Below are 27,491 nucleotides of genomic sequence, written 5' to 3'. Positions count from 1 at the left end.
GGGAAGAGATGGGTAGAGACAGAAAGAGGGGAGGGTATATAGAGGATTTGAGGGAGGGGATATGAGGGGGTAGGTACTACAAATAGCCAGAGTGAGTCCTGTGTGTCCCTCAGTCAGCCTCCCTGCTTTAGTCCACTCCAGCAGCCATCCCAGACCTTTCTCCTGCTCCAGCCCAGACCCTTCTCCTGCTCCAGCACAGACCCTTCTCCTGCTCCAACCCAGACCCTTCTTCAGCTCCATCCCAGACCCTTCTTCAGCTCCAGCCCAGACCCTTCTCCTGCTCCACCATGAGCTCCTACCGCTCCTCTGCTCAGTCGGCCCAGTCTGGCTCCTCCTCCTACCGCCGCACCTTTGGCGCAGGGTACAGCCCTGCCATGTCACATTCCCTCTATAGTAGCCGGGGCTCGGGCGGGGGCCTCGGACTCGGACATGGTGGCTCCGGGCACATCTCCTCCCGGGTCTACGAAGTCACCAAGACCTCCGCCTCGCCCTCTTACTCCGGCTACCGCACCTCGTCTCACTTCGGCGGACCTGTGATGTCATCGACCGCACACGGTTCGCGGTCCTACGCGGGGATGGGGGAGACGCTGGACTTCAACCTGGCCGACGCAGTGAACCAGGAGTTCCTCCACACGCGCACCAACGAGAAGGTCGAGCTGCAGCACCTGAACGACCGCTTCGCCAGCTACATCGAGAAAGTTCGCTTCCTGGAGCAGCAGAACGCTACGTTGGTGGTGGAGATTGAGAGGCTGCGGGGGCGTGAACCCACACGCATCGCCGACCTGTACGAAGAGGAGATGAGGGAGCTGCGTCGCCAGGTGGAGGCCTTGACCAATCAGAGGAGCCGTGTCGAGGTGGAGAGGGACAACCTGGGAGAAGACTTGGACAAACTCAAATTCAGGTAGGAAAGCGGGGGAGAAGGGAGGAAGAGAGGCGAGCGGAGCAGGATGAGGGGGGAGAGGAAGAGAAGGAGGAGGTAGGAGACTGAGGAAGAGCAGGGGAAGAAAGAGGAAGAGTAGGGGAGAAATATGGCAACTAAAAGTTACTGTGAAACTACTGATGTAAATAGGACTTTATAAATACATTTGATTGATTGAATAATTGCTCAGTTGACGTTAGACTGCAGGGGTGTAGTTTCTGATTGGTGGATAAGTGGATGAAGGAGAAGATCATGGGTAAGATTAGAGAGAGGAGAACACTAGAAGTGTAGATCCTAGTATAAAGTAAGCGTGACATTTCAGCCACCAAAAGCAGCACTGATATCACGGCTGGTTCATGCATACAGTCCCCTGGGACTTCAGTCAGCGCCTCTCGATTAGCTGTTGGGGGTTAGCTGGTTTGTTTGTTGTGGTTACAGCAAGTATTTTTAAACTTGGTCATATCGCTCAGTACAAGTGGACTGATTGTGCGGTGCTGTTGAAGACGTTGTGTATTTGGATTCTTACAGCAAGTAAAATAGTAAGTGTTTCCGCCTTACTGCCATTTGCATAGCTGCGAGATCAGTATGCCTCCTCTGCTGTTGAAGTGTCGGCCTAGATGACACATTGAATATGCAGTGTATGTGTGGGGTTGAGCGGCAGCACAGAATCTTGCGTGGCATTCTCATTCAGCCCGCGAAACAGGAGAGAAGCACGAGGGATTAATAAAGACTGGCGAAGAAAGAAAGAGGCGCACAAGTGCAGAGTGGGAGAGTCTTGTCCCAACTCCAGTGGACCTTTAATTAAGTCAACAACATCCATCCCCCACCTAACCCTAAAGGACTAGACCCAGCCTCCTTCTGAAAGGACTAGACCCAGCCTCCTTCTCACATTAGGGTATGGTCTAAGCCTCTAGCCCTTACAGAGGCATGTCCTTACCGTCGCTTGCCGGCGCCACGGGTCTGACTCTATAAAAGGCCAGGAATGAAAACATCTGTATTCAGACAGATACAATCCAGATCTCGCTATCTGTCAGTACGGCCTCTTGGCGTCTACAGCTGGAATTCAAAATGGGACCTGGGTTTGGACTATCACCACATTTGCACGTTAGATCCACACGGCAGTCTTAAAGTCCATATCAAACTATTTCCGGGTGGCAAATCACTTGTTATTAGACAGGTGACACGCCTAGTTAAATAAAGGTTCAATTAAAAAAAATACTAAATGAAAGGTGCGGACACATAAAAGACACAATTGTGGTCGGGTCTCACGCCATCTCTTTGTTCGACTGTGTATCCAGACTGCAGGAAGAGATCCTTCAGAGGGAGGACGCAGAGAACAACCTGGCTGCTTTCAGAGCTGTGAGTTGAACACTATTAATCAACACAGGTTATGAATAGGATAACATGTTCATGTCTCACTACTAGTATTTTCCTTCCTTTTAATCTAAACGTAGACCCGATAGTCATTTGAACTGCCACACCGCTGGGCACAGACGTCAGTCGGTTCAACGCTAAGATTTTTTTATTGATTTGTCAGCTAAAAGAAATCACTATATCATTGGATTTAGGTTAAAAGTTGGGTGGAAAAAAGACGAAATGCCCCTTAGTTTCCCACGTTGATTCAACGTCGTCACATTTATTTCTGGGGTTGAAATAACGTGGGAACAATGTTGATTCAATCCGTTTTTGCCCAGTGAGATGCCTGTTGAATTCATCTACTCTAACGTCTGCCTGTTCTAGGATGTTGATGCTGCCACTCTGGCCCGTCTAGACTTGGAGAGACGCATCGAGACCTTACAGGAGGAGATCGCCTTCCTCAAGAAGATTCACGAGGAGGTGCGTTACTCAGTCTGTGTATTTTAATGTGCTATGTGTTACTACAGTTGGTCTGTCTGTCTGTCAGTGCATCTAGTCATTGGTCATTCCATCTGTCTGTCTGTCTCTCTGTGGTAGGAATGAACAAAGACACACACACACACACACACAATCTCTGCCGGCGCAGTGGGCAGTTGGCACTGGGCCTGTGGGCTGCTGTACGAGGTCTGTGTAATCTCCTACAACAGACTCATTACTCTCTGAGACAGGAGTGGATACACACAAACCAAATCAAATCAAGGTTTGTGCGGACTAACGGTGAAATGCTGACTCAGAGCCCTTCCCAACAACGCAGAGAGAAAGAAAATAGAGAAATAATAGAAAAGTCAAACATGTAATAATAGAAGTAATAACAGATACACAATGAGTAATGATAACTTGGCTGTATACAAGGGGTACCAGTACCGAGTCCATGTGCAGGGGAACAAGGTAATTGAGGTAGATATGTACTGTACATATAACTAGGAATAAAGTGACAGATAATAAACAGTAGCAGCAGCGTATGTGATGAGTCAAAAGGGTCAATGCAGATAGTTAAATAGTTAACCAATAGCTACACAGACTAACTATTTAGCAGACACTCACACAGTCTTATAAAAGGTGAACAAACACTATTTGTGTGTGTGTGTGTGTGTGTGTGTGCTTCTTAACAGACAACGGAGAAGAGAAATCTGCAGAAACCTTAACCTTTTGACCTCTCCTTCTCCAACTCCCCTCCTTCTTCTCCTCCTCCGCCTTCTTCCACTTTAAACCTATTGACCTCCCCCCTCCTCTCTACTTCACCTCACCCCTCCCTCCTCTCTACCTCTCCCCACCTCCACCCCCCTCCACACCTCACCTGCAGGAGATCCGTGAGATGCAGTCCCAGATGCAGGAGACCCAGGTGCAGATCCAGATGGACATGTCCAAGCCAGACCTGACAGCTGCCCTCAGGGACATCAGGGCCCAGTACGAGGGCATCGCAGCCAAGAACATCTCGGAGGCCGAGGAGTGGTACAAGTCTAAGGTGATGGGGGGGGGGGGGGGGGGGGGGGGGGGGGGGGTGAGACAGAGAGAAAGGGGGAAGGGGGAGAGAGAGAGAGGGGGAGGGAATTTGGAGATAGATAGATAGATAGATAGATAGATAGATAGATAAAATCTTTGATTTACAAGAAAATGTCTCTGGCGCTCTGGGGGGGGCGCAATTACTGTGATGTCAGACAATGTGATGTACTTCCTGTAGGTGACAGACCTGAACCAGGCGGTGAACAAGAACAACGAGGCTCTGAAGCAGGCCAAGATGGAGACCATGGAGTTCAGACACCAGCTCCAGTCCTACACCTGTGAGATTGACTCACTTAAAGGCACCGTAAGTCTCTCAGTCTGAATACTATTCTCACGACACCCTTTATTCCTCCTCAAATCCTTCTGTCCTTTCATAAGTCATACCACCACGCTTTCATTCCTCTCCTTCTCATTTTCTTCATTTTGTCCTTGCCTGGTCTGCAAGTTCACTTCCAAGAAACATGACGGCACACTTCTCCATGTCAATCTCTTTCTCTAATTTCTCTCCCCCTCCTCTTCTCCCTCTCCCCTCTTCCACCTTCTCAACTCCTCCACCTCACCCCCCCTCCTCCTACCACTCTCCCATCCTCCCCCTAACCCCCTCTCCCTCCCTGCAGAACGAGTCTCTGATGAGGCAGATGAGAGAGATGGAGGAGCGCCATGGGCGGGAGGCCGGCGGGTTCCAGGACACCATTTCCCGTCTGGAGGCTGAGATCGCCAACATGAAGGATGAGATGGCCAGGCACCTGAGAGAGTACCAGGACCTGCTCAACGTCAAGATGGCCCTGGACGTAGAGATAGCAACCTACAGGAAACTGCTGGAGGGAGAGGAGAGCAGGTATGAGGAGGGAGAAGAGGAGAGAGAGGAATGAGGAGAGGAGAGCAGGTTCGATGGGGGAGGAGGAGGAGTGGGGGTAGGTGACAGAGAAGCAGGAGGGAGGCAGGAGAGAGGAATAGAGGAGGGCAGGAGAGAGGAAGGGATAGAGGTGAAAGGGATAGAGGAGGGCAGGAGAGATGGAGAGATAGAGGAGGGCAGGAGAGATGGAGATATAGAGATAAAGGGCAGGAGAGATGGAGAGAGAGAGATAGAGGAGGGCAGGAGAGATGGAGAGATAGAGGAGGGCAGGAGAGATGGAGAGAGAGAGATAGAGGAGGGCAGGAGAGATGGAGAGATAGAGAGATAGGAGGGCAGGAGAGATGGAGAGATAGAGGAGGGCAGGAGAGATGGCGAGAGAGAGATAGAGGAGGGCAGGAGAGATAGAGGAGGACAGGAGAGATGGAGCGTTAGAGGAGGGCAAGAGAGATGGAGAGATAGAGGAGGGCAGGAGAAAGGGGGAAGAAAGAGAAGACAATGGCAGGGGGTTGAAGGAGGGCTGAAGGAATAGAGTGAGGAGAAAGGAGGAGAGGGCTGAGGACAGAGAGGTGATGAATTATCTTGTATGACAACGGTATTTGGTATCACTGCTAAAAACTGACATCCCCCTTTTCTCTCCCTCTGTAGGATTTCCCTGCCCATACAGAACTATTCCACCATGACTTTCCGTGGTAAGAACAACACACACACACACACACACACACACACACACACACACACACACACACACACACACACACACACACACACACACACACACACACACACACACACACACACACACACTGCATTTGTCAAAAACTGCTGCAAAATAAAATGAGTTACAGCATCATGCCACAAGAGAGCACAATTGATACAAGTAGCTAAATCTTTTGCAGTTTACTTCAGCAGAAATCAAAAGTGACAGGATGGAACTTCAAATGATTCTCACTTGACCCCTCACTGATGATGAATAAATAGAACCATTCATTTACTGATTTTAAGGGGTGACACACAAAATTAAAAAGGTGAACAGAGTTATTGTAAAGAAGATGAATATTAATTATACGGTTGTCTGTCTGGACAGAAACGAGCCCAGAGCATCATCATCGCGTTGCTGAGTCACACTCAAAGAAAAGTGTCCTTATCAAGACCATCGAGACCCGCGACGGAGAGGTAACACACTCACAAACACGCACACACACACACACACCCTGACAGAGACACATCTGTTTGTAGTGTGAACCTAGAGATAGCTCACTAACACACCCACAGACTTGTATTTGAGAGAATATCTAAAATTCCTCTCCGCCCGCTGACAATATAATCCACCGAAGGTTTCCCTTCCACCTGAATCAAATTCTCACAAGCCATACTGTTCTACCAACACACATTGTAGCTTTACTTTGCACCTGTATCTTTCCTAATAGTATAACAGGCTTGTTATCTCACGTCTGATACACCGATCTCCGATTTTCTCCTCCTCACGTTACAGTAAATGTCTCCTTTGTCTCCCCCTATAGGTGGTCTCTGAGTCAACACAGCACCAGCAGGATATCATGTAACAGACAGCAGAAGAGAAGATGAAGACCGCGGGAAGACAAGACGAAATAAATACGAAAAGGACTTTAACAACTCACCTTGATGGCCCTTAGTTGTTCTTATTTGAAAGACGTTAAGTCTTTAAAGACACAAAGGTCATTCCCTCAAGTTAAATAGTCAAACAGCTGGGTGACTTCAAGTACGAGCCGACCTGTTTGTAATTTCCTACTACATCTATGTGCACCGTTTGCCTTTATTTATTACTATATATGATACTGTACGTTCTATCACAAGGGTGAAGTTAGTATGAGGAGGGTTCTCAATCGACAGAGAGGCAGAGGAGGGGTGAGAAGGGAGAGATGTGTCTGGGGAAAAGGAGATGGGGGGTGAAACAGGTGATAGGATAGACAAAATGAAAGATGGAAAGAGGGAATATGGAATGAGAGTGAGGCTGACAATCGCTTATGCTGTTCTGAATGGTGAACCTATAGGTTGGTTAACAAATAAAACAAACAGCGACACACGGTCACCAGATTCAGTCTGCCAGTCTCTGTACCTGTCAAGCATGTTCTGTGTGTGTGTGTGTGTGTGTGTGTTGAATTAACAGCCAAAGACATTGTAGAATCACTTTGTTTATCATATATAGGCCCATAAAAACACATGCTTTAATAATAATAATAATAATAATAGTATTAATAATTATACTTTGAATAAGAAGCATGGAATATCACCGGCCTACATTTTTATGAGGCTGCACCCCTGAAGTCAAAAGATGTCAATAATATAATGTCAATAAATTACCTGATAAATAAATATACATACAGTACTTCAGAAAGGACACATTATTTCATACAAATAAAATCAAGTATCCGTAAAATAAATCCATGAGAAAAACTAAAACAATCAAATCAAGCAAGAAATTCAAGGAACAGATAAAAGTACAGCAACAGTGTTGTTTATGTACAAGACAGAAGGTCAGAAGAATGCACACCGGAGGGAGACAGTGGGGAGTTACACATCTCTACTGTTTGTGCTGTACCGCCATCTCTGTAATAGCCTGGTCCCAGATCTGCTTGTGCTACCATGCCAACTCCTTGTCACTCATTGTCATGCTAAGCATGTTTGACAAGACATTGAGTGGCAAGGAGTTGACATGATGGCTTAAACAAGACTGGCACTCGGGCTAATTTGATAACACTTCCTATGAATGCGCTCTTCATAATGTATAATAAGCGCATAATAGGTGCTCATGAATATCAATTGAATCTCTACGCATTAAAGTGCATTATACATAGCTCATAAGGCATTATACATGTGCTTATAATGCATTATTAAGAAGCCATTCATGAGAAGTGTTACTAACTCTGCACGTGGTTGTTAGATGTGGGGCGATCAGGCTAGAGGGGGATAGGAACCATTGTCTGGTGAGGTGAGGAGGACAATGCCACGGGAGACAGATAAGAGAGGGGAACAGGAACAGGAAGGAACCACTGAGTCATGCAGCCAGGTAGGTTTCCCCTGGAAGATTCTGGGAAAGGAACTTGGATTCGTATACCATGTCCTGACCCACAGCCCAATGGGGCAATCCTATTCATAATAATAACATCAAGCCTGTATTATATTACCACAGTCCCTTTCACAGTCTGAGTCAAAGACAATAATAAACCATAGACGTCATGTCATTTACTGATACACTACAGACAGAATGTTATGACCCATATTCAAAACACCAACGCACATTATGTAGGGGTTCTTTATTAGGCTATCCTCTGTGACCTGAATGGTCCTCTCTGTAGAGTGGACTTCCTGTAGTGTTCCTTTTGGTAGCGCCCCGGGCAGGTTAGACCAATCGCCATCCACTGTTTCCTTGCTTGCTCCATGATTGGTTCACTGTTGTTCTTCTGCTAGACATAGGCCTACCCTCATTCCTATCGCAACAACTTTGTTGTCTGTCACTATAATAATATATCATGTTATCATATAGTCTCTCACATCTCTCAGTCAGTAACCACTGCCAATAACCCCTATCCCACCGGTGAATGGTACAGTCCAAGTAAGGGCAATCACAAGGCACCCATAAATCCACCGGATCTCCCAACTTCAGTTAAAGAAGGGGGAGTTCAAACTGCTTTCCAAAGACGGATATCGTCCAGCACCAAGAACGCATAATGCTTCCTCTTAAAAGACACATATTCTTCTCCTTCCCAGGAGGTGATCTGTTGTCGGGCTGGCATGGCACAGAGCAGGGGTGTGTATTACTAGTCAGTTCTCATCAGAAGGTCCCAACTCCATAGAAGGATGGAACCGTAGAAATGCAGTACAAAGGAACTGCCTGTTGACGACAGAGAATGATTTGAAGAATTAAGACTGCCAAGTTATAGACACACTTTAATTAAAATCTTTTTAAAATCCTGAAGAGAGAGGATTGTAATCCGGTGTCCATGGTAAAACGATGCCTCGTTCGAAACCTGAGCCATGCTTCTTTAAACTGTGTCCTGATGGAGGCTGGCTGGAGAGAGAAGCCTCGGGTAACGGTTATCTGTCCATCCAGTTAGAGGCCCTGTATTTCTCTCTCTTTTCACCAGATCCAGTTCCACTGCAGTGTTTGTGGATGTGTGTACAGTATTTTCATGCATGTGGCTGGTGTGAAACAGAAAAAGGAGCTCAGGCCTTTACTATTCACATACTCTGATTGGCTCCAGCATTGTGGTGGGGGAGTGGTCAGTCAGACCTATACTGCAATACAGGCCTACAGGGGTGTGGTCACACCGTTTAAGGGTGTGGTCGGAACAATACTGCAGCACAGGTGGGTTGCGGGTGTGGTCACACCTTTTGGGGGTGTGATGTGGCTGCCAGATTCATACTGCTGTACAGGTTTTTGGGGGTGTGGTCGGACCAGTGGTTAGGGGAGTGTTCAGACTCGTAGTAAGGGGCCTGCAGCCGCAGTGAGGGGCGTGGTGGAGCCACAGTCATAGTCCACATCCACACTGGTGTGAGCCCCTCCTCCCCCCATCAGTCTGCCCCCTCCAGGATACGGCCTAGCCTCCACCTGCCTGTCCCGGAAACTCTGGATGTAACTCTGTAGAGAGAGAGAGAGAGAAGAGAGAGAAGAGAGAAGAGAAGAGAGAGAAGAGAGAGAAGAGAAGAGAGAGAAGAGAGAGAGAGACAGAGAGAGAGACAGAGAGAGATTAATAGTGCATGTTAGATCAGTGATGAGGGAGGAAGAGAGAGGAAAAGAGAGACAAAGAAATGTGATGAATGCTGATAAGACACTGAGTAAGAAGAGATGAGGAGAATGGTCAGAGAAAGAGAGAGAGAGGGAGCACACATGTACACTCACAGGCGATAGGACGTCCCCGTCAAAGCGTCGTATAGGGTTGGGTTTCCTGCGATAGGCGGGCTCGGGGTGCAGGGGTTTGGGAGGGTGAGAGCTGTGGGTGGAGTCTCTCTGTTGCTTATTCTTCTTCTTCCTGCTGCGGTCCCTCCGCTCCTCCTTTTGACGGATACGCATCAGCTGGACCCGCCGCTGCTGACGACTGATTATCACTGAGAGAGAGGGAGATGGAAGACGGGGTTCAGATATTACACACACATACTGTACACACAGTCAAAGAACACACATACACACGCAATGACACTGTGCAGTTAGCCAACAGATGTTTTAAAACACGCACAGGAACGACCCAACACGCCCTTTGACAGTTGCCCTGCTCCACATGATTGTGTTCATCTTTTTATTTAGACTAGACAAGCAGAGCCAGGCACCATCTGGCAGCCAGGGAGTTCACCAAGCAATAATCTGCTTCACTCTCTCTCTCTCTCTCTCTCTCTCTCTCTTCCCCTTAAGCTACCTGCTCTTTGTCTCTCCCCCTCCCTCTCTTTTTCTCTTTGTTTCTCACTCTTATTCTCATCTTTGCTTACATTCGGGCGGCAGGTAGCCTAGTGGTTAGAGCGTTGGGCCAGCAACCCAGAAGGTTGCTGGATTGAATCCCCGAGTTGACGAGGTCAAAATCTGGCGTCCTGCCCCTGAGCAAGGCACTTAACCCACTGTTCCCCGGGCGCCGAAGACGTGGATGTTGATTAAGGCAGCCCCCCGCACCTCTCTGACTCAGAGGGGTTGGGTTAAATGCGGAAGACGCATTTCAGTTGAATACATTCAGTTGGACAACTGACTAGGTATCCCCCTTTCCTTTCAAGCACCTCTCTCTCTCTCTAATAAATAGCTCTGTCACTCTCAAAAAGTCCACAACCTTTAGCATTGACGTCAGTGTAACCGCTCCAGCCCCAGATCTCAGACTCACCCTTGGTGTGGGAGTATCCCTCTGCTGTCACCTTCCACTGTATTAGCACCCCCAGGAGCGTCAGAACAGGCCACACCCCCAGCACCACCCAGGTGATCCAGCAGACCGGTCTCCCTCTGGGCGCCGCTTTCACCCTCTCATACAGGTACAGCACCAGGGCAAACAGCTCCACAAAGTAGTCCAGCGCCACAGTGATCACCGCTGCCCCGAACACGGCCGTGGACACGGTGGTGAAGAAACGCTGCCATTGGAGGGTGAGAACGGCGAACAGCATGCCCAGGCCGAGCAGCACCCCCAGGGGGACCCAGACTGACCTCGGGGGGCTGTTCGACAGCTCTTCCATGCCCACCAGGGTAGCCACAGCCACCAAGAGGCCCAGGAGGAGACCCACCATGAAGAGACCCACGGAGCGAACCAGCATGGTGACCAGGCCGCAGAGGGTGCCGATGCCCAGGCCGATGCCCACAGAGGCCTCAACACTGAGCTGGGTGTCCAGGACGCGCTCCTTATAACACAACATGAAGATGACGATGGAGCCGAACATCAGGCCCGTCAGGAACATCACCGCCTTGAAACAACGGTACCCTGAGGAGAGAGAGAGAGACAGGGAGTTTTGTCTTGAGCATAGAGATCCACCATATTGTGTTCCATTTAATTCTGCGGTCTTGAGATTGTCTTGTTTGACCATCTCTGTCATATGTTTACCTTGGCAATGTACATAAATGTACCAAGTCAATAGTTTTACTCAATTAAATTGGATTGGGAAAGCGAGAGACACATTTTTATCTGAGAGAGAGAAAGAGAGAGATGGGGGAGAGAGAGAGAGAGAGAGAGAGAGAGAGAGAGAGAGAGAGAGAGAGAGAGAGAGAGAGAGAGAGAGAGAGAGAGAAAGAGAGAGATGGGGGAGAGAGATGGGGGAGAGAGAGAGAGAGAGAGAGAGAGAGAGAGAAAGAGAGAGAGAGATGGGAGAGAGAGAGAGGAGATGATTACCCTATGCATAGCCCCGGAGCGGCTAAATTCTCCAGAATATTAGCCCAGTGTTGCTTACATAATATCATTACTTGTGCTTCACTTGTAATCCCTGTTTATCATAGTGTCAGAGAGGTTCTGCAGCAGTGACAGATGATCATTACCATTGAGACTAGTGAACCACCCCTCAGTGTTTCCAAGGAGGAAGGAGCTATGTCCATACCACCGCTACAAAGAATCCCTTTTGCTCACCAAAGAAGCAGTAGATGATGCCGAAGAGGCAACACATGGAGCACACGACGGATGGAACCACTTTATAGCGCCGGCCCGTCTCCTCGCAGCCGTCCAACCGCTCAGGGTTTAGGTCCTGAGGGGGCTGGGCCAGTTTGAGCCCCAGCGTTTGCAGCGTGGACGTCATGGTGACCAGAGAGTGATGGAGTGATGGAGAAAGTGAGAACAAGAGATGGAGGGATTGGGGTTTTCAGGAGAGGGAGGAGTAGGGCAGGGAAGATTAGGGAGCATTTCCCATCCACAAGAATCCACCTGGAGAGAGAGAGAGAGAGAGAGAGAGAGAGAAGGACAACGTTAGACGTATGCATTTACTATAGTTGTTGCATAAACCTCCACACACACACACAGGTGTGTAAGTAGAGCATTGATCAAGAGTTACAGAGGACAGGCTCCCTCGTGTTTGGATCAGGCATTTAAGTATGAATATCATCTCTCAACACAGTGGAACAAACATCAGAGACACAGTCTTATTGCTCTACACGCATGTTCTTCTATTTGAACAGTGACTGACTCTCTCCCACACAAAGACACCGACATGTGCTTCATTAAAGCTCTCACCCAACGACCTCGTTCTCCTCATTCCCACTCTTCCTCCTTTGTCCTCTCTCTCTCTCCCCGTCTCTCTGTCTCTCCAGCCTTCTTTGCGAGGAGGTTTCTGGGTCAGATGTTGGGTTACATAAGGAGCCCAGTGTGTGTTAGTGAGCTAGTCTGACTCTCACTGGAGCTGGTGAGATATTCATAAGCTCCATATTGTTCCCAGCATGCACCACTTCACCTCCCTGACACCTCGCTATCGCTCACCCTCACCTAAACCTCCCCCCTCCCCCCTTGCGTCTCTCTCTCTCTCTCCTTACTTTCTTTCCCCTCTCTCTCTCTCCTTACTTTCTTTCCTCTCTCTCTCTCTCTCTCTCCTTACTTTCTTTCCCCTCTCTCTCTCTCTCTCTCTCTCTCCTCAACTTTTTCTCCCCTTCCGTCTCTTTCTCTCTCCCTTTCCCATGGCAGGTTTCATTATTTCTCTCCCAGAAGGTGTGGCTCTGACAGCTACGGGGTTTACTGCAAACAGGTTTCACACCATTTAACATCATAGAGGTGAAGGTGCTGCTTGGGTAGACAGTATTAGCATGTCAGCATTTACCAAGGCCTCTGCATATGCATCAACCAGAAAGCCAGGTGTGTGTGTGTGTGTGTGTGTGTGTGTGTGTGTGTGTGTGTGTGTGTGTGTGTGTGTTTGTTTCTCTATGTGGCTCAGTGCCAGTGTCAGGCCTGATCAATGGCCCAGCATGAAGCTATGTGTCTGAAGTGATGTGTCATCCACCTGAAGGGAGAGGTTGTCTGAGGCAGAGTAAACACATTGATGTGAATAAACTGAAGCTGCAATAGGTCTCTGTGGGATACCGTGTCTACCGTTCTCTAAAAGGTGGAATTAGAGGAGTAAGGGAGAGCTCTGGGAGAGAACCTAGTGAAACAACAATGGATCCCTGGCTGACTCTACAGTATCAACTGTAGAGTTATGGATTAAAAATAGAATTGTGTTGGAGGCCTTCTCTTTTGCACTACGCCAACATGTACTGCGCTAAAACAGGATTGGACAGGACTCGGTGTTTGCAGTAGGTGTGTAGACGACACGATTAGCTATTACGTTATTACATTAAGAAACATGTCTAGCAGGGTTGCTATTTTAGATGGAAGTGGACAAGGAGAATATGATCTCGCTGTCTTCTTCTGACGCTGACTAAATCCTTCCAAACCCATAAGTCACATCTAGCCCCTAGCTGCTCTCCTCTCATCCAAACATGTTATAATAATAATCATCTTTCCGTGTGGATTACTCCATCTCTGCTGAACACCCGAGAGCGGAATGGAACGCCACTAAGCTGTTCTAGAAGCAGATCCAGGGTTAGAATAGAGAGTTTCTATGATCACAAGAGATCATCTGTTCAAATACACAGTTCAGTTGAAAACAGCTTGGCATTCCTCCACAATAACAAATTCCCACTTCCTGTCTATTGTCATGACGACAGGAGGATGTTTGGATTCCGAGCATGTCCCTGTCCAAGTTGCTTGTCTGACCAATGGGAGAGCTGCCTAAACCACCATAGCAACAGTCAGAGAGCCAATCAGTGCCAGTCTGGCTGTTCCTCTCTGTTGGTTAGTATCTCTCCGTCCTCTCCTGTCTACTTGTTCACAGCCTTTCAGCTCTCTCCCTTTGACAAGTCCCCCCTCATGTCAGATGTAAACAATGACTAAAGATACAGAACACACACATAGTGGCCTTGCTGGATTATTTTGCCTCACATTCATCCAGTTGTGACAAAAGACTAGAGTGCGTGTGACAGTGTGAGCCCGAATCACACGGGGAGATGTCCGTCAACGGCGTGAAATTGGTGTGCGAGAGTAGCGAGCGTCAATTCACATACACTGCGTAGTGTATGCTAGCTCACGAACGTGAGGAGAGTTGTAGCTTGTAAACCTGAGCCGTTTATAAAGAACTAGATACATCTCGTTCTTTCTACATAACAGTATTCTATTCCGAGTTCCTCAAATTATCCAGCCGTAGCCTGCCTAGGCTATATGTCAAGCTATGGTCGGTATCAACACAGGTAGGCAGCAATTGTTTCACTGATAATGAGAAACCTTAGCATTCAGCCCGATACATTTTAAACTACATATTTAGTCTAATTAGCACAGGGAAGATAACAATTGTAAGAAATTGAAATAGAGACTGGAAACTAGCAATAACTACACTTCAACATAAGCCATATATTATACAAAAACACACATACTCCTCATTTCTCTTGGATATATGCTGGACTTAAGACACCAACTATAGACACACATAATTCCCCTCCCCCATAATAACCACAGACACACCCAACCCATGGTTGGACCTCAGGACAAAGAACTCTCAGGAACCAATGGAACGTGGACACCAGGCCTGATCAGGACTACCCAAGACCCAGATCGACCAACCGGAAGGCCGGACTCGCAGATCTACCTACTTTGCTTGTTGTCTATATAGTACTGAACATTTCTGGAAACTGCCTCTTTCCCGGACGATTCACTAGGAGTCAGACTGAAAGAGCCTTGCTGCAAGATTTTACTAAGATATCTTTACATGTAATTAAACGGCCTTATTATAAAATATCCACCTCGTCCTATTGTCTCCTCTTGTTCTCCTGTCAACAGTAAACGTTTTATTAACACAATTCCTCTTAATTATTTTTTTTTTATATTTTTTTTTACAAACGACCCATTCCATCTTTAGACCACATTTGATTAATTCGAACCAAGGCACTTGCTAACCATGGACTTTGTTTGAACTTCATTAATCAAATCAGCTGCAAGCCGATGCCAAAACTAGAGGCTGGTGTGAAAGTGTGGAATAGTGTTAGATCCTAAATTTAGTCCCAGCCATTTAAGCTCCATATGGAGTGTCTATACACTGGTGATTATCTGGACAGGGTGGAACCTGCAGACACACTCATTGAATGGCTTTCCACATCATATCTTTTTAGAACATAATCAATCTAGTAACTGGCGTTTTTCCTGGTCAGGTCACAGGTTCAGGGCAAACTCAGGATCTAAGAACATCATATGATAGAGGGCAATGTGGTGTGGATAAAACCATGGTATATATACTGTAGGTGCTGTGAAGTGTAGCAGCCTATCCTGTGAGATGGGTGGAGTCTGTCTACTGCCCAGCAGCATCATGTTCTAGTCTAGCAGACATCCAGCTGTGTTAATCCCCAACAGGCCTGTGTGTGTGTGTGTGTGTGTGTGTGTGTGTGTGTGTGTGTGTGTGTGTGTGTGTGTGTGTGTGTGTGTGTGTGTGTGTGTGTGTGTGTGTGTGTGTGTGTGTGTGTGTGTGTGTGTGTGTGTGTGTGTGTGTGTGTGTGTGTGTACTGTCTATGACTTCCCCTCAGCCAGTGGGGCAACCAGAGCAGACAGCTGTACTTGCTGACATCATCTCATCTGACAGATGCTCAAATCTACTCAGCCATATGTTAACAGACAGCATTAATATAGCTGCTGTGAACCCCCTTTATGTGGTGTCTGCTGGTGTGGACAAATTAGAGACTCTACTGAATGGACTGTGGGCTTTACAGGTCAACCTTGTCATAGGAAAACGACATACAGTGGGGCAAAAAAGTATTTAGTCAGCCACCAATTGTGCAAGTTCTCCCACTTAAAAAGATTAGAGAGGCCTGTAATTTTCATCATAGGTACACTTCAACTATGACAGACAAAATGAAAAAAGAAAATCCAGAAAATCACATTGTAGGAGTTTTTATGAATTTATTTGCAAATTATGGTGGAAAATAAGTATTTGGTCAATAACAAAAGTTTCTCAATACTTTGTTATATACCCTTTGTTGGCAATGACAGAGGTCAAATGTTTTTTGTAAGTCTTCACAAGGTTTTCACACACTGTTGCTGGTATTTTGGCCCATTCCTCCATGCAGATCTCCTCTAGAGCAGTGATGTTTTGGGGCTGTTGCTGGGCAACACGGACTTTCAACTCCCTCCAAAGATTTTCTATGGGGTTGAGATCTGGAGACTGGCTAGGCCACTCCAGGACCTTGAAATGCTTCTTACGAAGCCACTCCTTCGTTGCCCGGGCGGTGTGTTTGGGATCATTGTCATGCTGAAAGACCCAGCCACGTTTCATCTTCAATGCCCTTGCTGATGGAAGGAGGTTTTCACTCAAAATCTCACGATACATGGCCCCATTCATTTTTTCCTTTACACGGATCAGTCGTCCTGGTCCCTTTGCAGAAAAACAGCCCCAAAGCATGATGTTTCCACCCCCGTGCTTCACAGTAGGTATGATGTTCTTTGGATGCAACTCAGCATTCTTTGTCCTCCAAACACGACGAGTTGAGTTTACCAAAATGTTTTATTTTGGTTTCATCTGACCATATGACATTCTCCCAATCTTCTTCTGGATCATCCAAATGCTCTCTAGCAAACTTCAGACAGGCCTGGACATGTACTGGCTTAAGCAGGGGGACACGTCTGGCACGGCAGGATTTGAGTCCCTGGCGGCGTAGTGTGTTACTGATGGTAGGCTTTGTTACTTTGGTCCCAGCTCTCTGCAGGTCATTCACTAGGTCCCCCCGTGTGGTTCTGGGATTTTTGCTCACCGTTCTTGTGATCATTTTGACCCCACGGGGTGAGATCTTGCGTGGAGCCCCAGATCGAGGGAGATTATCAGTGGTCCTGTATGTCTTCCATTTCCTAATAATTGCTCCCACAGTTGATTTCTTCAAACCAAGCTGCTTACCTATTGCAGATTCAGTCTTCCCAGCCTGGTGCAGGTCTACAATTTGGTTTCTGGTGTCCTTTGACAGCTCTTTGGTCTTGGCCATAATGGAGTTTGGAGTGTGACTGTTTGAGGTTGTGGACAGGTCTTTTATACTGATAACAAGTTCAAACAGGTGCCATTAATACAGGTAACGAGTGGAGGACAGAGGAGCCTCTTAAAGAAGAAGTTACAGGTCTGTGAGAGCCAGAAATCTTGCTTGTTTGTAGGTGACCAAATACTTATTTTCCACCATAATTTGCAAATAAATTCATAAATATCCTACAATATGATGTTCTGGATTTCTTTTTCTCATTTTGTCTGTCATAGTTGAAGTGTACCTATGATGAAAATTACAGGCCTCTCTCATCTTTTTAAGTGGGAGAACTTGCACAATTGGTGGCTGACTAAATACTTTTTTGCCCCACTGTAAGCATATGTGAAAAAAGGCATGTTGACAACATTATACTGTGAGATGGGAGATGGCACCACAATGCCTCCCACTTCTATTCCCGAATGAATGTTCAAAGGCACAATATAAATATGTTTTGATACATTTGTTACTTCTATTCCACTATTTTCTGCAGCGTTTTTATTCATGAATCTTGTTTTCGAGGCAGCTCTGCATAGTGGTCACTAGCTGGCAAAGCCACAAAGTTATGAAATCTGATTTTAAATCCTAACCTTAACCACACTGCTAACCCTAATCTTAAATTAAGACCAAAAAACTAATTTTATTTTTCATAAATTGTATTGAACTGAATTGAGAGAGAGCAGGTTTAACCAGAGGGAGAGGTGCAGCTGGGTGTGTGTGTGTATATACACACACACACACACACACACATTACATACATACATACATACATACATACATACATACATACATACATACATACATACATACATACACAAACGCATACACACCCAGCTGCACCTCTCCTTCTGGTCAAACCTGCTCCCTTTCAATTCAGTTCAATTCAATTCAAAGGGCTTTATTGGCATGGAAAGCCAGTATGAGGTTTGTGCTCAGGCTAGAATCACCTCCAGACTGAGGGTTTGCGCTCTCTCTCTCTCTACTCATTCCAGGGTTTTACTTTATTTTTACAATTTTCTAAATTGTAGAATAATAGTGAAGACATCAAAACTATGAAATAACACACATGGAATCATGTAGTAACCAAAAAAGTGTTAAACATATCAAAATACATTTTAGATTCTTCAAAGTAGCCACCCTTTGCCTTGATGACAGCTTTGCCTTGATCACAGCTTTGCACACAGTCACCTGGAATGAATATCAATTAACAGGTGTGCCTTTTTTGAAAGTTAATTTGTGGAATTTATTTCCTTAATGTGTTTGAGCCAATCAGTTGTGTTGTGACAAAGTAGGGGTGGTATACACAAGATAGGTATTCCGACGCAAAAACCAGGTATACAGTCGCAAAAACCACCAAGCGCTATGATGAAACTGGCTCTCATGAGGACAGCCACAGGAATGGAAGACCCAGAGTTACCTCTGCTGCAGAGGATACGTTCATTAGAGTTACTACGTTCATTAGTTACCGGCCTCAGGAGTTGCAGCCCAAATAAATTCTTCAAGGTTCAAGTAACAGACACATCTCAACATCAACTGTTCAGAGGAGACTGTGTGAATCAGGCCTTCATGGTTGAATTGCTGCAAAGACACCACTACTAAAGGACACCAATAATAAGAAGAGACTTGCTTGGGCAAAAAAACATGAGCAATGGACATTAGACCAGTGAAAGCCTGTCCTTTGGTCTGATGAGTCCAAATGTAGATTTTTTGTTCTAACCGCCGTGTTTTTGTGAGACGCAGAGTAGGTGAATGGATGATCTCCGCATGTGTAGTTCCCACCGTGAAGCATGGAGGAGGAGGTGTGATGCTGCTTTGCTGGTGACACTGATTTATTTAGAATTCAAGGCAAACTTAACCAGCATTCTGCAGCGATACACCATCCCATCGGGTTTGCGCTTAGTGGGACTATCATTTGTTTTTCAACAGGACAATGACCCAACATACCTCCAGGCTGTGTAAGGGCTATTTGACCAAGAAGGAGAGTGATGGAGTGCTGCATCAAATGACCTGACCTCCACAATCACCCGACCTCAACCCAATTGAGATGGTTTGGGATGAATCGGACCGTAGAGTGAAGGAAAAGCAGCCAACAAGTGCTCAGCATATGTGGGAACTCCTTCAATATGGTTGGAAAAGCATTCCAGAGTGTGTAAAGTTGTCATCAAGGTAAAGGGTGGCGACTTTGAAAAATCAAAAATATATTTACATTTGTTTAACACTTTATTTGGTTACTACATGATTCCATGTGTTATTTCATAGTTTTGAGGTCTTCACTATTATTCTACAATTTAGAAAATAGTACAAATAAAGATAAACCCTGGAATGAGTAGGTGTGTCCAAACTTTTGACTGGTACTATATATATATATATATATATATATATATATATATATATATATATATATATATATATATATATATATGTATATATATATATATATATATATATATATATATATATATATATATATATATGTGTGTGTGTGTGTGTGTGTGTGTGTGTGTGTGTGTGTGTGTGTGTGTGTCTGTACAGAGGGATGACAGTGAAAGGGGTGGTATCTCTGTACAATAGCCCTGCCATTTCTGATTGATTCTAGTGGGGTGGGGAGAGAGGGGCTAGGAGGGACAGGAAGCCATGGCTTTAGTCAGCCCCAGATCATCTTGCTGAGCGCCTCAGCAACATGGAGATTAATGTGTTTGACTGTATGTGTGTGTGTGCGTGTCTGCAACGCTCATAAGCCTCATTCACGAACAGGACTAATCTCTATAGTACTCTCTGAGAGAGTTGCTCTTAGCTGCTTCTACACCTGCATTGCTTGCTGTTTGGGGTTTTAGGCTGGGTTTCTGTACAGCACTTTGTGACATCGGCTGATGTAAAAAGGGGCTTTATAAATACATTTGATTGATTGATTGATTGATTGATGTGTGGCACCACAGTGTAGTGACTGGCTGTATGTTTAGGATGGAAATGGCAGTGCTTCTGTATAAATGTCATCAAAGAATGTCCTTCAAGAAGAGGGCTGACTAACAATGTGGGTGAGAATTCTAACAAAGTCTTCCGTCAGTCTCATTTAGATACAACAATGATCAGTACTGATTGGTGTATGTGGGTGACTATATTTCTGCATCTGCGCCACAGTCATCGTGACTGACGCCTAGCCAAAGCGTGTACCAAATAAGTAGCCCAGTGAATGACTGGAGATACGCTGACACACACACAGTCCGGATCCCCCCCCCCTTCCCCCGCACAGCCCACTCAAGCCACCTCCTCTTCCTGTAAAGCTGTTGTCGTGCTACATCCTGCCAGTGCAGTCTGGGGGTGATGCAACCAAAGATGTAACCATGCTGACTGGTGACTACCCACAACCCACCGTACAGGAACTGGACTCGCGCCAGTCTCCACACACACACACGCACAACCAGCAGGACATCAGCTGCATCCCAAATGGCACTCTATTCCCAATATACTGCACTACTTTTGACCTGAGCCCAGTGCACCAAATAGAGAATAGAGTGCCATTTGGTACGCAGACATAATATAATACTCATCCTCCTACGTCTCCACAGACACCTTTTGATATATGTTTAAGGACAGTATGTACCTTGGTGTGGGGGGTTGTGTGTGTTGGAGGGAGAGGGATATGTGTGTGTGTGTGTGTGTGTGTGTGTGTGAGAGTGGCTGCCTCCATTACTCCATTAGCAGATTGCACGAACCTATTTAGTCATCTCCGTGTTCTTGTCAATACAAAACAAATGTGTCACTACAGATGACAGTCTCTCTCGTTCTCACAGTAACACAGTGTCGTGAGAAGAACACTAGTGGACATGTCACCGTGTATGATCATCCCACTGTAGTGAGTGGGCAACAGCTGTGACACGTGTGATACCCAGCACAGGCTTGGCTTCCAATGCCAACCATATATAACCTTTATTGAAACTAGGCGAGTCAGTAAAGAACAAATTCTTATTTACAATGACGGCCTACCCCCCGGCCAAACCCGGATGACGCTGGGCCAATTTATGCACAGCCCTTATGGGACTCCCAATCACAGCCGGATGTGATACAGCCTGGATTCGAACCGGGGACTGTTGCACTGAGATGCAGTGCCTTAGACCGCTGCGCCACTCGGGAGCCATATAGCATAACTCTCATATGTACGACCCGCATACACTCTACATCTCTTTGTAGCATTTCCCAAGAACATGGGGTGAGAGCAGGAAGTGAATTGCATGAATGAGACCGGAGACGACACAGAAGAAAGAAATGAAAGGGTGAATAAAAGTGAAAAAGGAGAACAAGAAAAAGAAATAAAAGCAAGATAACGAAAGATAGAAAGCCAAATCTACCAATGGGCTCGCCATTCCCCAGTGCTTGCTTACATAACCACTTCATAATGCATTGCTCACTATGTTACTGTGTTGCTGCTGCTGTGGGCTTTAGTCTGTCGCTGCTACTAAATGTCTTTTATAGACTTCATCAGATGTTTTCTCACTGTGTTAATGCTCCTGTGGGCTTCTGGTCTGTCGCTGCTACTGAATGTCTTCATAGGGACGCCCAGATGTTCTCTCACTGTTTTGGAGCTAGGAGGACAATTAGTGTGCTTTTCAAAAAACACAATGAAGCAAGCGCACACATTTTCTTCAGGAAATACACACTTTCACGTTCGATTTATTCCATCGGGTGAAACTACATTTTTATGTCCAATCCCACAGTCACACAGATACAAAATGGCGGCTGTGTTGCCGGTCGCGTTTTTTGCTTCTGATCTCCTCCTTATAATCAACTTCATAATCAATAGTCTGATCAAGTAAAGATTGCATCATTCCATTCTCTCTCTCTCGTATCCTCGGTTTCTCCCTTCCCCTATCGGTAGCTACAGATATCTTTGGGTTCGCCGGTCTTACCTCTTGTTCTCTCCCCAATTGAATTAAGGGCACAACCAAAAGAAACAACCTAGCGCAGCAGACACCAGGTTATGTAGAACGTTTTGAGATCAATGAAGCCCGGCTGGTCCCAGATCTGTTTCTCCTCTTTTGCCAACTCCTTATGGAATTGTTATGCCAAACATGTTTGGCTTGACAATGACACCAAAGGAGTTGGCAAGAGCAGAAACAGATCTGGGACCAGCCAGGCTAGGATGAATGAATGATGCCCACGTAACTGAAGGAAGGCCAAAGAACTACTGTGAGAATTCCGTGAGGTGTGTGTGTGACAGACCGAAGCTCACAGATTAAGATCACACACTTCCTATCAGAGCCAAGTTCCGATGAAGAGCTATAACTCGTGGAATTGGACACAAGGGTTTAGCGGCGATAACAGTGACAGTTATCAATCAATATAGCTGTTCAATTCAACCCCGAACCTCTGAAGCCGCCCGCACATGTCGATCAATATCCATCACTGATGTCTGACTGACTGTGGTCGCTGGGGAAACGCGACAGGCTGCGCCACCGTGGTAACTAGGACAGCCGTGGTGGCAAGAGAGATCATTGGTGTGTATGTCAACTTCATAAAGAGGGCACAGTGAGAGACAGACAGTCCTGTAAGAGCCAGGCTGCTGTGTCGGGGCACCATAGGGACAATGAGAAACACTTGAGGGGGCAGTAGACAGTGATTCAACTAAAAATGTCAGATCCTACCAGAGAAAGGAGACATGGTGTTAGACTTGGCCACTTCAGGCTCGTTGTTGGTCTATTTATTTGTCCTCTGGCTCTGGTTTTGATACTAGGCCCAGGCAGAGCGGTGTGGACCTGGGTTAGACGAGGATGTCTGGCCTGGGGATCACCTGGTTAGACAGTCGGTGGCCCAAAGGTGGCACATAATGGGCAAAATATATAGGATCCTACTTCAGTAAATCCTGCCTGGTATAGCAGATAATGGCGTAGTGACAGCAACTGTCACGTAGACCCAATTGGCTCTCATCAATGGTTCAGCTAGCCCATCAGACTGGATGGACTAGAAATCTCTTCATTCTGCCCATAAAAGGGGGTGATGATGGTGGGGTGGATCCGGGGGCAGATAGAGAGAGAACGATGGGTTTATCTATGAGAGCTTTGTGTGTCAGTGGACATGGCCATGAATGCTACCAATTGTTTTCCCCAGCAGACTGCGGAGGCTGCAGCTCCTACACTCTCTCTGGGATGGAGTTCCTTTGGAGTCGTTAATGAACTGAACAGACCACTTAACGCATCTCTCAAAAGAGACCCAGGCAGTCTAGTGGGAATCTAAGGGAGTTGAATTCCTTCTGTGTGTGAACCTAGAGGTGACTTGCAGTGGTTTATTATTCACATAGAAAAGAGTCTCTCTCTCTCTACTGACTCTTGAACCGACTCACCTGTATTTATTCACTAGGCCAAATGATTGAGGTCCAGAAACAAGGGTTAGACCTTAGGCAGTTGTAAAACTAAATTCAGCGTATTACTGTTTATGCTCTTCAGACTTATGATTCAGTTAGTCCCAGTCTGATCTTGTGTGTGTGTGTGTGTGTGTGTGTGTGTGTGTGTGTGTGTGTGTTCTGAACGAAGACAGATAATGTGATTGGGACCTGCTATCTGTAGCCAGGGGGAAGGACAGCAGAGGACTGGACTAATGCTATTACAATTCCATCTCATTCACACCCCTCGTGCATACACGCTTCACCTCTCCTCAATTCACCTCCCTTTCCCTTACTCACTCTCTCCATCTCTGTCTGTATCCCACAACTTTTATATTGCGTCTTCTGCTGTCATTCCGTCATGCATGTGGATCCCATTCCCCAACTCTCTCCTCTATCACTTCTCCACGTTCTCTCTGCTCTTCTTCCTCCATGTCCCTCGCTCCTTTTGAGTGTGAACGCTGTTATTAGTCGTTACCTAGCGTTGTCATTGTTACATAACTGGGACAGTTGGCCAGCAAAGCCTCCGTCTCCACACCGTCTTCAAGATGCTCCTGCAGTATAGGCCCCTCGGTGTTCACAACACTTCCCTGAACCCCTACACACTCTCTCCCTGTGCACCCCGAGGAAGGAGTTCGATAATATCCCAAAGACCTCCCACTCTTGATCATTCAGGAACTGCATCTTGCTGCATAATGATTCACCTCGCCACATCCTCATCCCTCTCAAATGTGTGTTTCCTCGTCTCTTTTCTTTTCTTCGCAATGGTTTGAAATGAATGACTGGATGATTTGTTCCTCGAATTCAGAGGCGATGATGGGAAGGGAGTGAGAGGAAGTCGTGCACTTAAACTACTGGCAGCCTGACACTTAGTCATCATTCGACCACACACACAGTAGGCAATAAAGATCTCTCTCTCTCCGAATGAAGTTATTTCATTTAGCGGAACATAATCGAAAAAAATATCTCAGCAGCTCATCAGGACATGGGATTAGAGCATCGTAGCTACGCTCATCTCCATAATTAAAACAAATTCCTTAATCTCCATAAATCTGTGTACAAAAAGGTCACTCACAGAAATAGAGGATTTCAGAATGTAAAACGAAACACCTGTCTGATAAGCAATACGACATTCCTGTTTGTGTGTACGTGTGCATGTCGAGGATGGACTTTTGCTTTTCAGTTCCTTAATTCAGGCTGCACACTCGTATGACCCCTGACCTCTAAACTAGCACGGTCAAATAACAACACAGCAACGACCTCTGTCATGAATCAATCAATCGTCTTCATGAACTCCCTCATCAATGGAGCCATCATGCAATTCAATCAACACAGTGATTAATTAATGGAATAAATCCATGCAATTAGACTTGTTTTTGCTGTTAAAAGAACAATGCTTCCATTGGTCGATATGACAACACATGACAGTTAGGATGCCAACAAAGGGTCACGATGAGGACAGATAGACAGCGCTAATTAGATGGTCACTCAGCCACAGTGTTTTGTTCCTATGTAGGTCTATTGACATTGCCTTGCGCTGCCTGGCCTGTTCTGAGAACGGGTTGGAACAGGACAGGTCAGAGGTCAGGATAATAAAGTGGAACCTGGGTGGTTCAGCTTTCCAATTGGATCAGTGTCAGGGCATGTTTGTTTTCAGGGCACGGCTGTTCCACTGCTGCCATGGAAATCAATGGGCAACGTGCAGCTCTATCTCCACCACTGACAAACACGTGTAAGTGTAACCGATGTGAAATGGCTGGCTAGTTAGCGGTGGTGCGCGCTAATAGCGTTTCAATCGGTGACGTCACTCGCTCTGAGACCTGAAGTAGTTGTTCCCCTTGCTCTGCGAGGGCCACGGGTTTTGTGACGTGATGGGAAAAGATGCTTCGTGGGTGTCAGTTGTTGATGTGTGCAGAGGGTCCCTGGTTCGAGGCGAGGAGAGAGAAGGAAGCTATACTGTTACATACACCCACACACCTTTCAGTGTGCGTAAGTAAACATGTCCATGTGTTATCATAGCCTGTGATTTCTCTGGAAGGCAGATGTTTACACTAGGAGATAGAATCTACACTAAACATGAGAGAGGTAGAAAGAGAGAGAGATATGAAACGAGAGAGACACAGACGCCAGATTGTTGTCGACAAGGCTCAAGATGTTGTCTGTTTGTTTTTCCTCTAGGATCATTCAAACCAGTGTGCACCACCAACAGGCTAAGGAAAACCTCACGGAATGAAGGCTGTGGGGTTGACAGATTGACTGCCTCACTAGAATAATAATACACAGACAGCCATACAAGTGATATCCTGTCTGTTAGGCGACAGAGCATGTAGTATTATCTTCAATGTGTTTATCTTCAATGTGTTTACCCTGTGACTCAATGACAACTGGACGCGTTCTTTCCACAACACACCAGTGAGACCTAAAGACTTAGTTTCCCTGAGCTAATAGCCTAGGCTTTAGCTCAGTGGGCTATTCCACAGCATTGAGGTGCCCTGACCTGGCCTGAAACCCAGTCTGTCACTCACACCTCCATAGGCTTAGCCTACCTATCTATTTAGACTGGATGTATGGCGGTGGCATTTCCCTGGTTTGCGCTTTATAATAGATTATGCTATGTTGCCTACGCAACGCGTCTACACCACATTTGTATTGTAATGTAACGGACAATGACCCCGTGATAGAAGCACCATTGAATGGAATCTTTGCACACTTGTGCTTTGTGTACATCATGGACAATGCAGACATTAAATTATGGAATTGATGCTATTGTGCCGTCGGACTTGTAGAGGTCTGACCTAATTAATTAGACGTAAACAACCATTCCGTAGGATTTGACATTAGCGACCGAACCATAGCGAACCAATTGCCATCGCAGCCGTTGAGTAGCTAGGCCAGTGGAAAACGGTTCGGCCTGGGATGCCCGCGGCATGGAACGTCCATTCGAATGGTTCCTATGATGAGCAAATAGAGGCTACCCGTCTGCGGCAACTCACCATCGAAAAGCCTCAGCATCCTACGAAGCACTGCCCCAACCATTCTGTCCGCATCTTGTCCGAAAACGACTCCTTCAGCATCCCTCATTTTGATACTCACCCCCTATGAATAGGATAGACAGTGAAAGCCCACAAGGGCGCGACCGATGATTCTAGCTACTCCAGGTAATCCAATGTAGCCAGGCACACAAAACAACTGTAGGCTAATTCAAAAAATATACCGTGACTAGTCTACATTATATAACATATACTATACTTGTATAGCCTCATTTTAGAGATGTATCCTACATCTTCGTCCAATCCACATTCGAGGCTTTGCAGAGTGCTGCCGACAAAAATAATATGAGCGTCCAGGGTGTACAGAGGAGACATATCGCATCAGCAGGCTCAATAGGCTCATGCCGGGGCATACCATTCTAGGGAAAAGTGCAGGGCTGGATGGATGAGGATAAGAGGGAGGAAGCGCTCTATAGGACAAAATAACGAGGACAGTGTGAGATGTTCTGCACACACTTATTTTTTTTTAACTATTCTAAACATCAAATAAATATGAATATTCAACTAAATACATCCAGTGTTCGGAGTTGCCTTACGTACCTGTGGCTGTGGTCCATGAGCTACTTAACAAATATGTCTAGGTTGGCTATGGGCCTGTAATATAGCCCACATGTGAGATGTAAAATGTAGGCCTAATCATCCATAAAACTGCCGACAGCATTGGTGCCTATGTGGCCTGTACTGTAAAAAAATGCTTCAACAAGTTGCAAGTAAATGAGTTAGGTTCTAAATAAATAAAATAGGACATTTGTTGAAACCAAATATATGATTCAACGCCAACTGTTATGTTTGATTATTAACAAACCTATATTTCAAGTTGCAACCTGCTGTATTTAACACAACGTACTTTCCCCCTTTAGTTAAACCTAATAAATAAC

General features: G+C 46.1%; 2 protein-coding genes across 2 annotated transcripts; one reads left to right on the top strand and one right to left on the bottom strand.

Annotated features, from left to right (window-relative positions):
* The first annotated feature begins 94 nt into the window (after positions 1 to 94).
* LOC129859606 (desmin-like) lies at positions 95 to 6,762 on the top strand. Its single transcript, XM_055929597.1, has 9 exons — positions 95 to 901; positions 2,218 to 2,278; positions 2,660 to 2,755; positions 3,639 to 3,800; positions 4,017 to 4,142; positions 4,456 to 4,676; positions 5,340 to 5,383; positions 5,779 to 5,867; positions 6,215 to 6,762. Exons 1-9 carry the CDS (start codon positions 288 to 290, stop codon positions 6,254 to 6,256), a joined length of 1,455 nt encoding a protein of 484 aa, XP_055785572.1. The 5' UTR covers positions 95 to 287; the 3' UTR covers positions 6,257 to 6,762.
* Positions 6,763 to 6,856: 94 nt separating this feature from the next.
* Positions 6,857 to 27,413, bottom strand: LOC129859607 (transmembrane protein 198-B-like). Its single transcript, XM_055929598.1, has 5 exons — positions 26,557 to 27,413; positions 11,756 to 12,046; positions 10,535 to 11,119; positions 9,574 to 9,779; positions 6,857 to 9,312 (listed from the first exon to the last, which is right to left on the bottom strand). The coding sequence occupies exons 2-5, from the start codon at positions 11,919 to 11,921 to the stop codon at positions 9,148 to 9,150; spliced, it is 1,122 nt and encodes a 373-aa protein (XP_055785573.1). The 5' UTR covers positions 11,922 to 12,046; positions 26,557 to 27,413; the 3' UTR covers positions 6,857 to 9,147.
* Positions 27,414 to 27,491: the final 78 nt, after the last annotated feature.

The sequence above is a fragment of the Salvelinus fontinalis genome, chromosome 7 (assembly GCF_029448725.1).
Source record: "Salvelinus fontinalis isolate EN_2023a chromosome 7, ASM2944872v1, whole genome shotgun sequence".
Lineage (NCBI taxonomy): Eukaryota > Metazoa > Chordata > Actinopteri > Salmoniformes > Salmonidae > Salvelinus > Salvelinus fontinalis.
The sequence above is the reverse complement of the archived record's forward strand: the minus strand, read 5'-3'. Positions and strand labels throughout refer to the sequence as shown.

What these genes read in the sequence shown, in the direction of transcription:
- LOC129859606 (XM_055929597.1), top strand. Translation starts at nt 288, where the DNA reads ATGAGCTCCTACCGCTCCTCTGCTCAGTCGGCCCAGTCTGGCTCCTCC. An exon ending in AGGAGTGGTACAAGTCTAAG is followed by an intron (nt 3,801 to 4,016) that starts GTGATGGGGGGG and finishes TACTTCCTGTAG; the next exon opens with GTGACAGACCTGAACCAGGC. An exon ending in CTGGAGGGAGAGGAGAGCAG is followed by an intron (nt 4,677 to 5,339) that starts GTATGAGGAGGG and finishes CTCCCTCTGTAG; the next exon opens with GATTTCCCTGCCCATACAGA.
- LOC129859607 (XM_055929598.1), bottom strand. Translation starts at nt 11,921, where the DNA reads ATGACGTCCACGCTGCAAACGCTGGGGCTCAAACTGGCCCAGCCCCCT. An exon ending in CATCATCTACTGCTTCTTTG is followed by an intron (nt 11,120 to 11,755) that starts GTGAGCAAAAGG and finishes CTCTCTCCTCAG; the next exon opens with GGTACCGTTGTTTCAAGGCG. An exon ending in GGGATACTCCCACACCAAGG is followed by an intron (nt 9,780 to 10,534) that starts GTGAGTCTGAGA and finishes CCTCTCTCTCAG; the next exon opens with TGATAATCAGTCGTCAGCAG.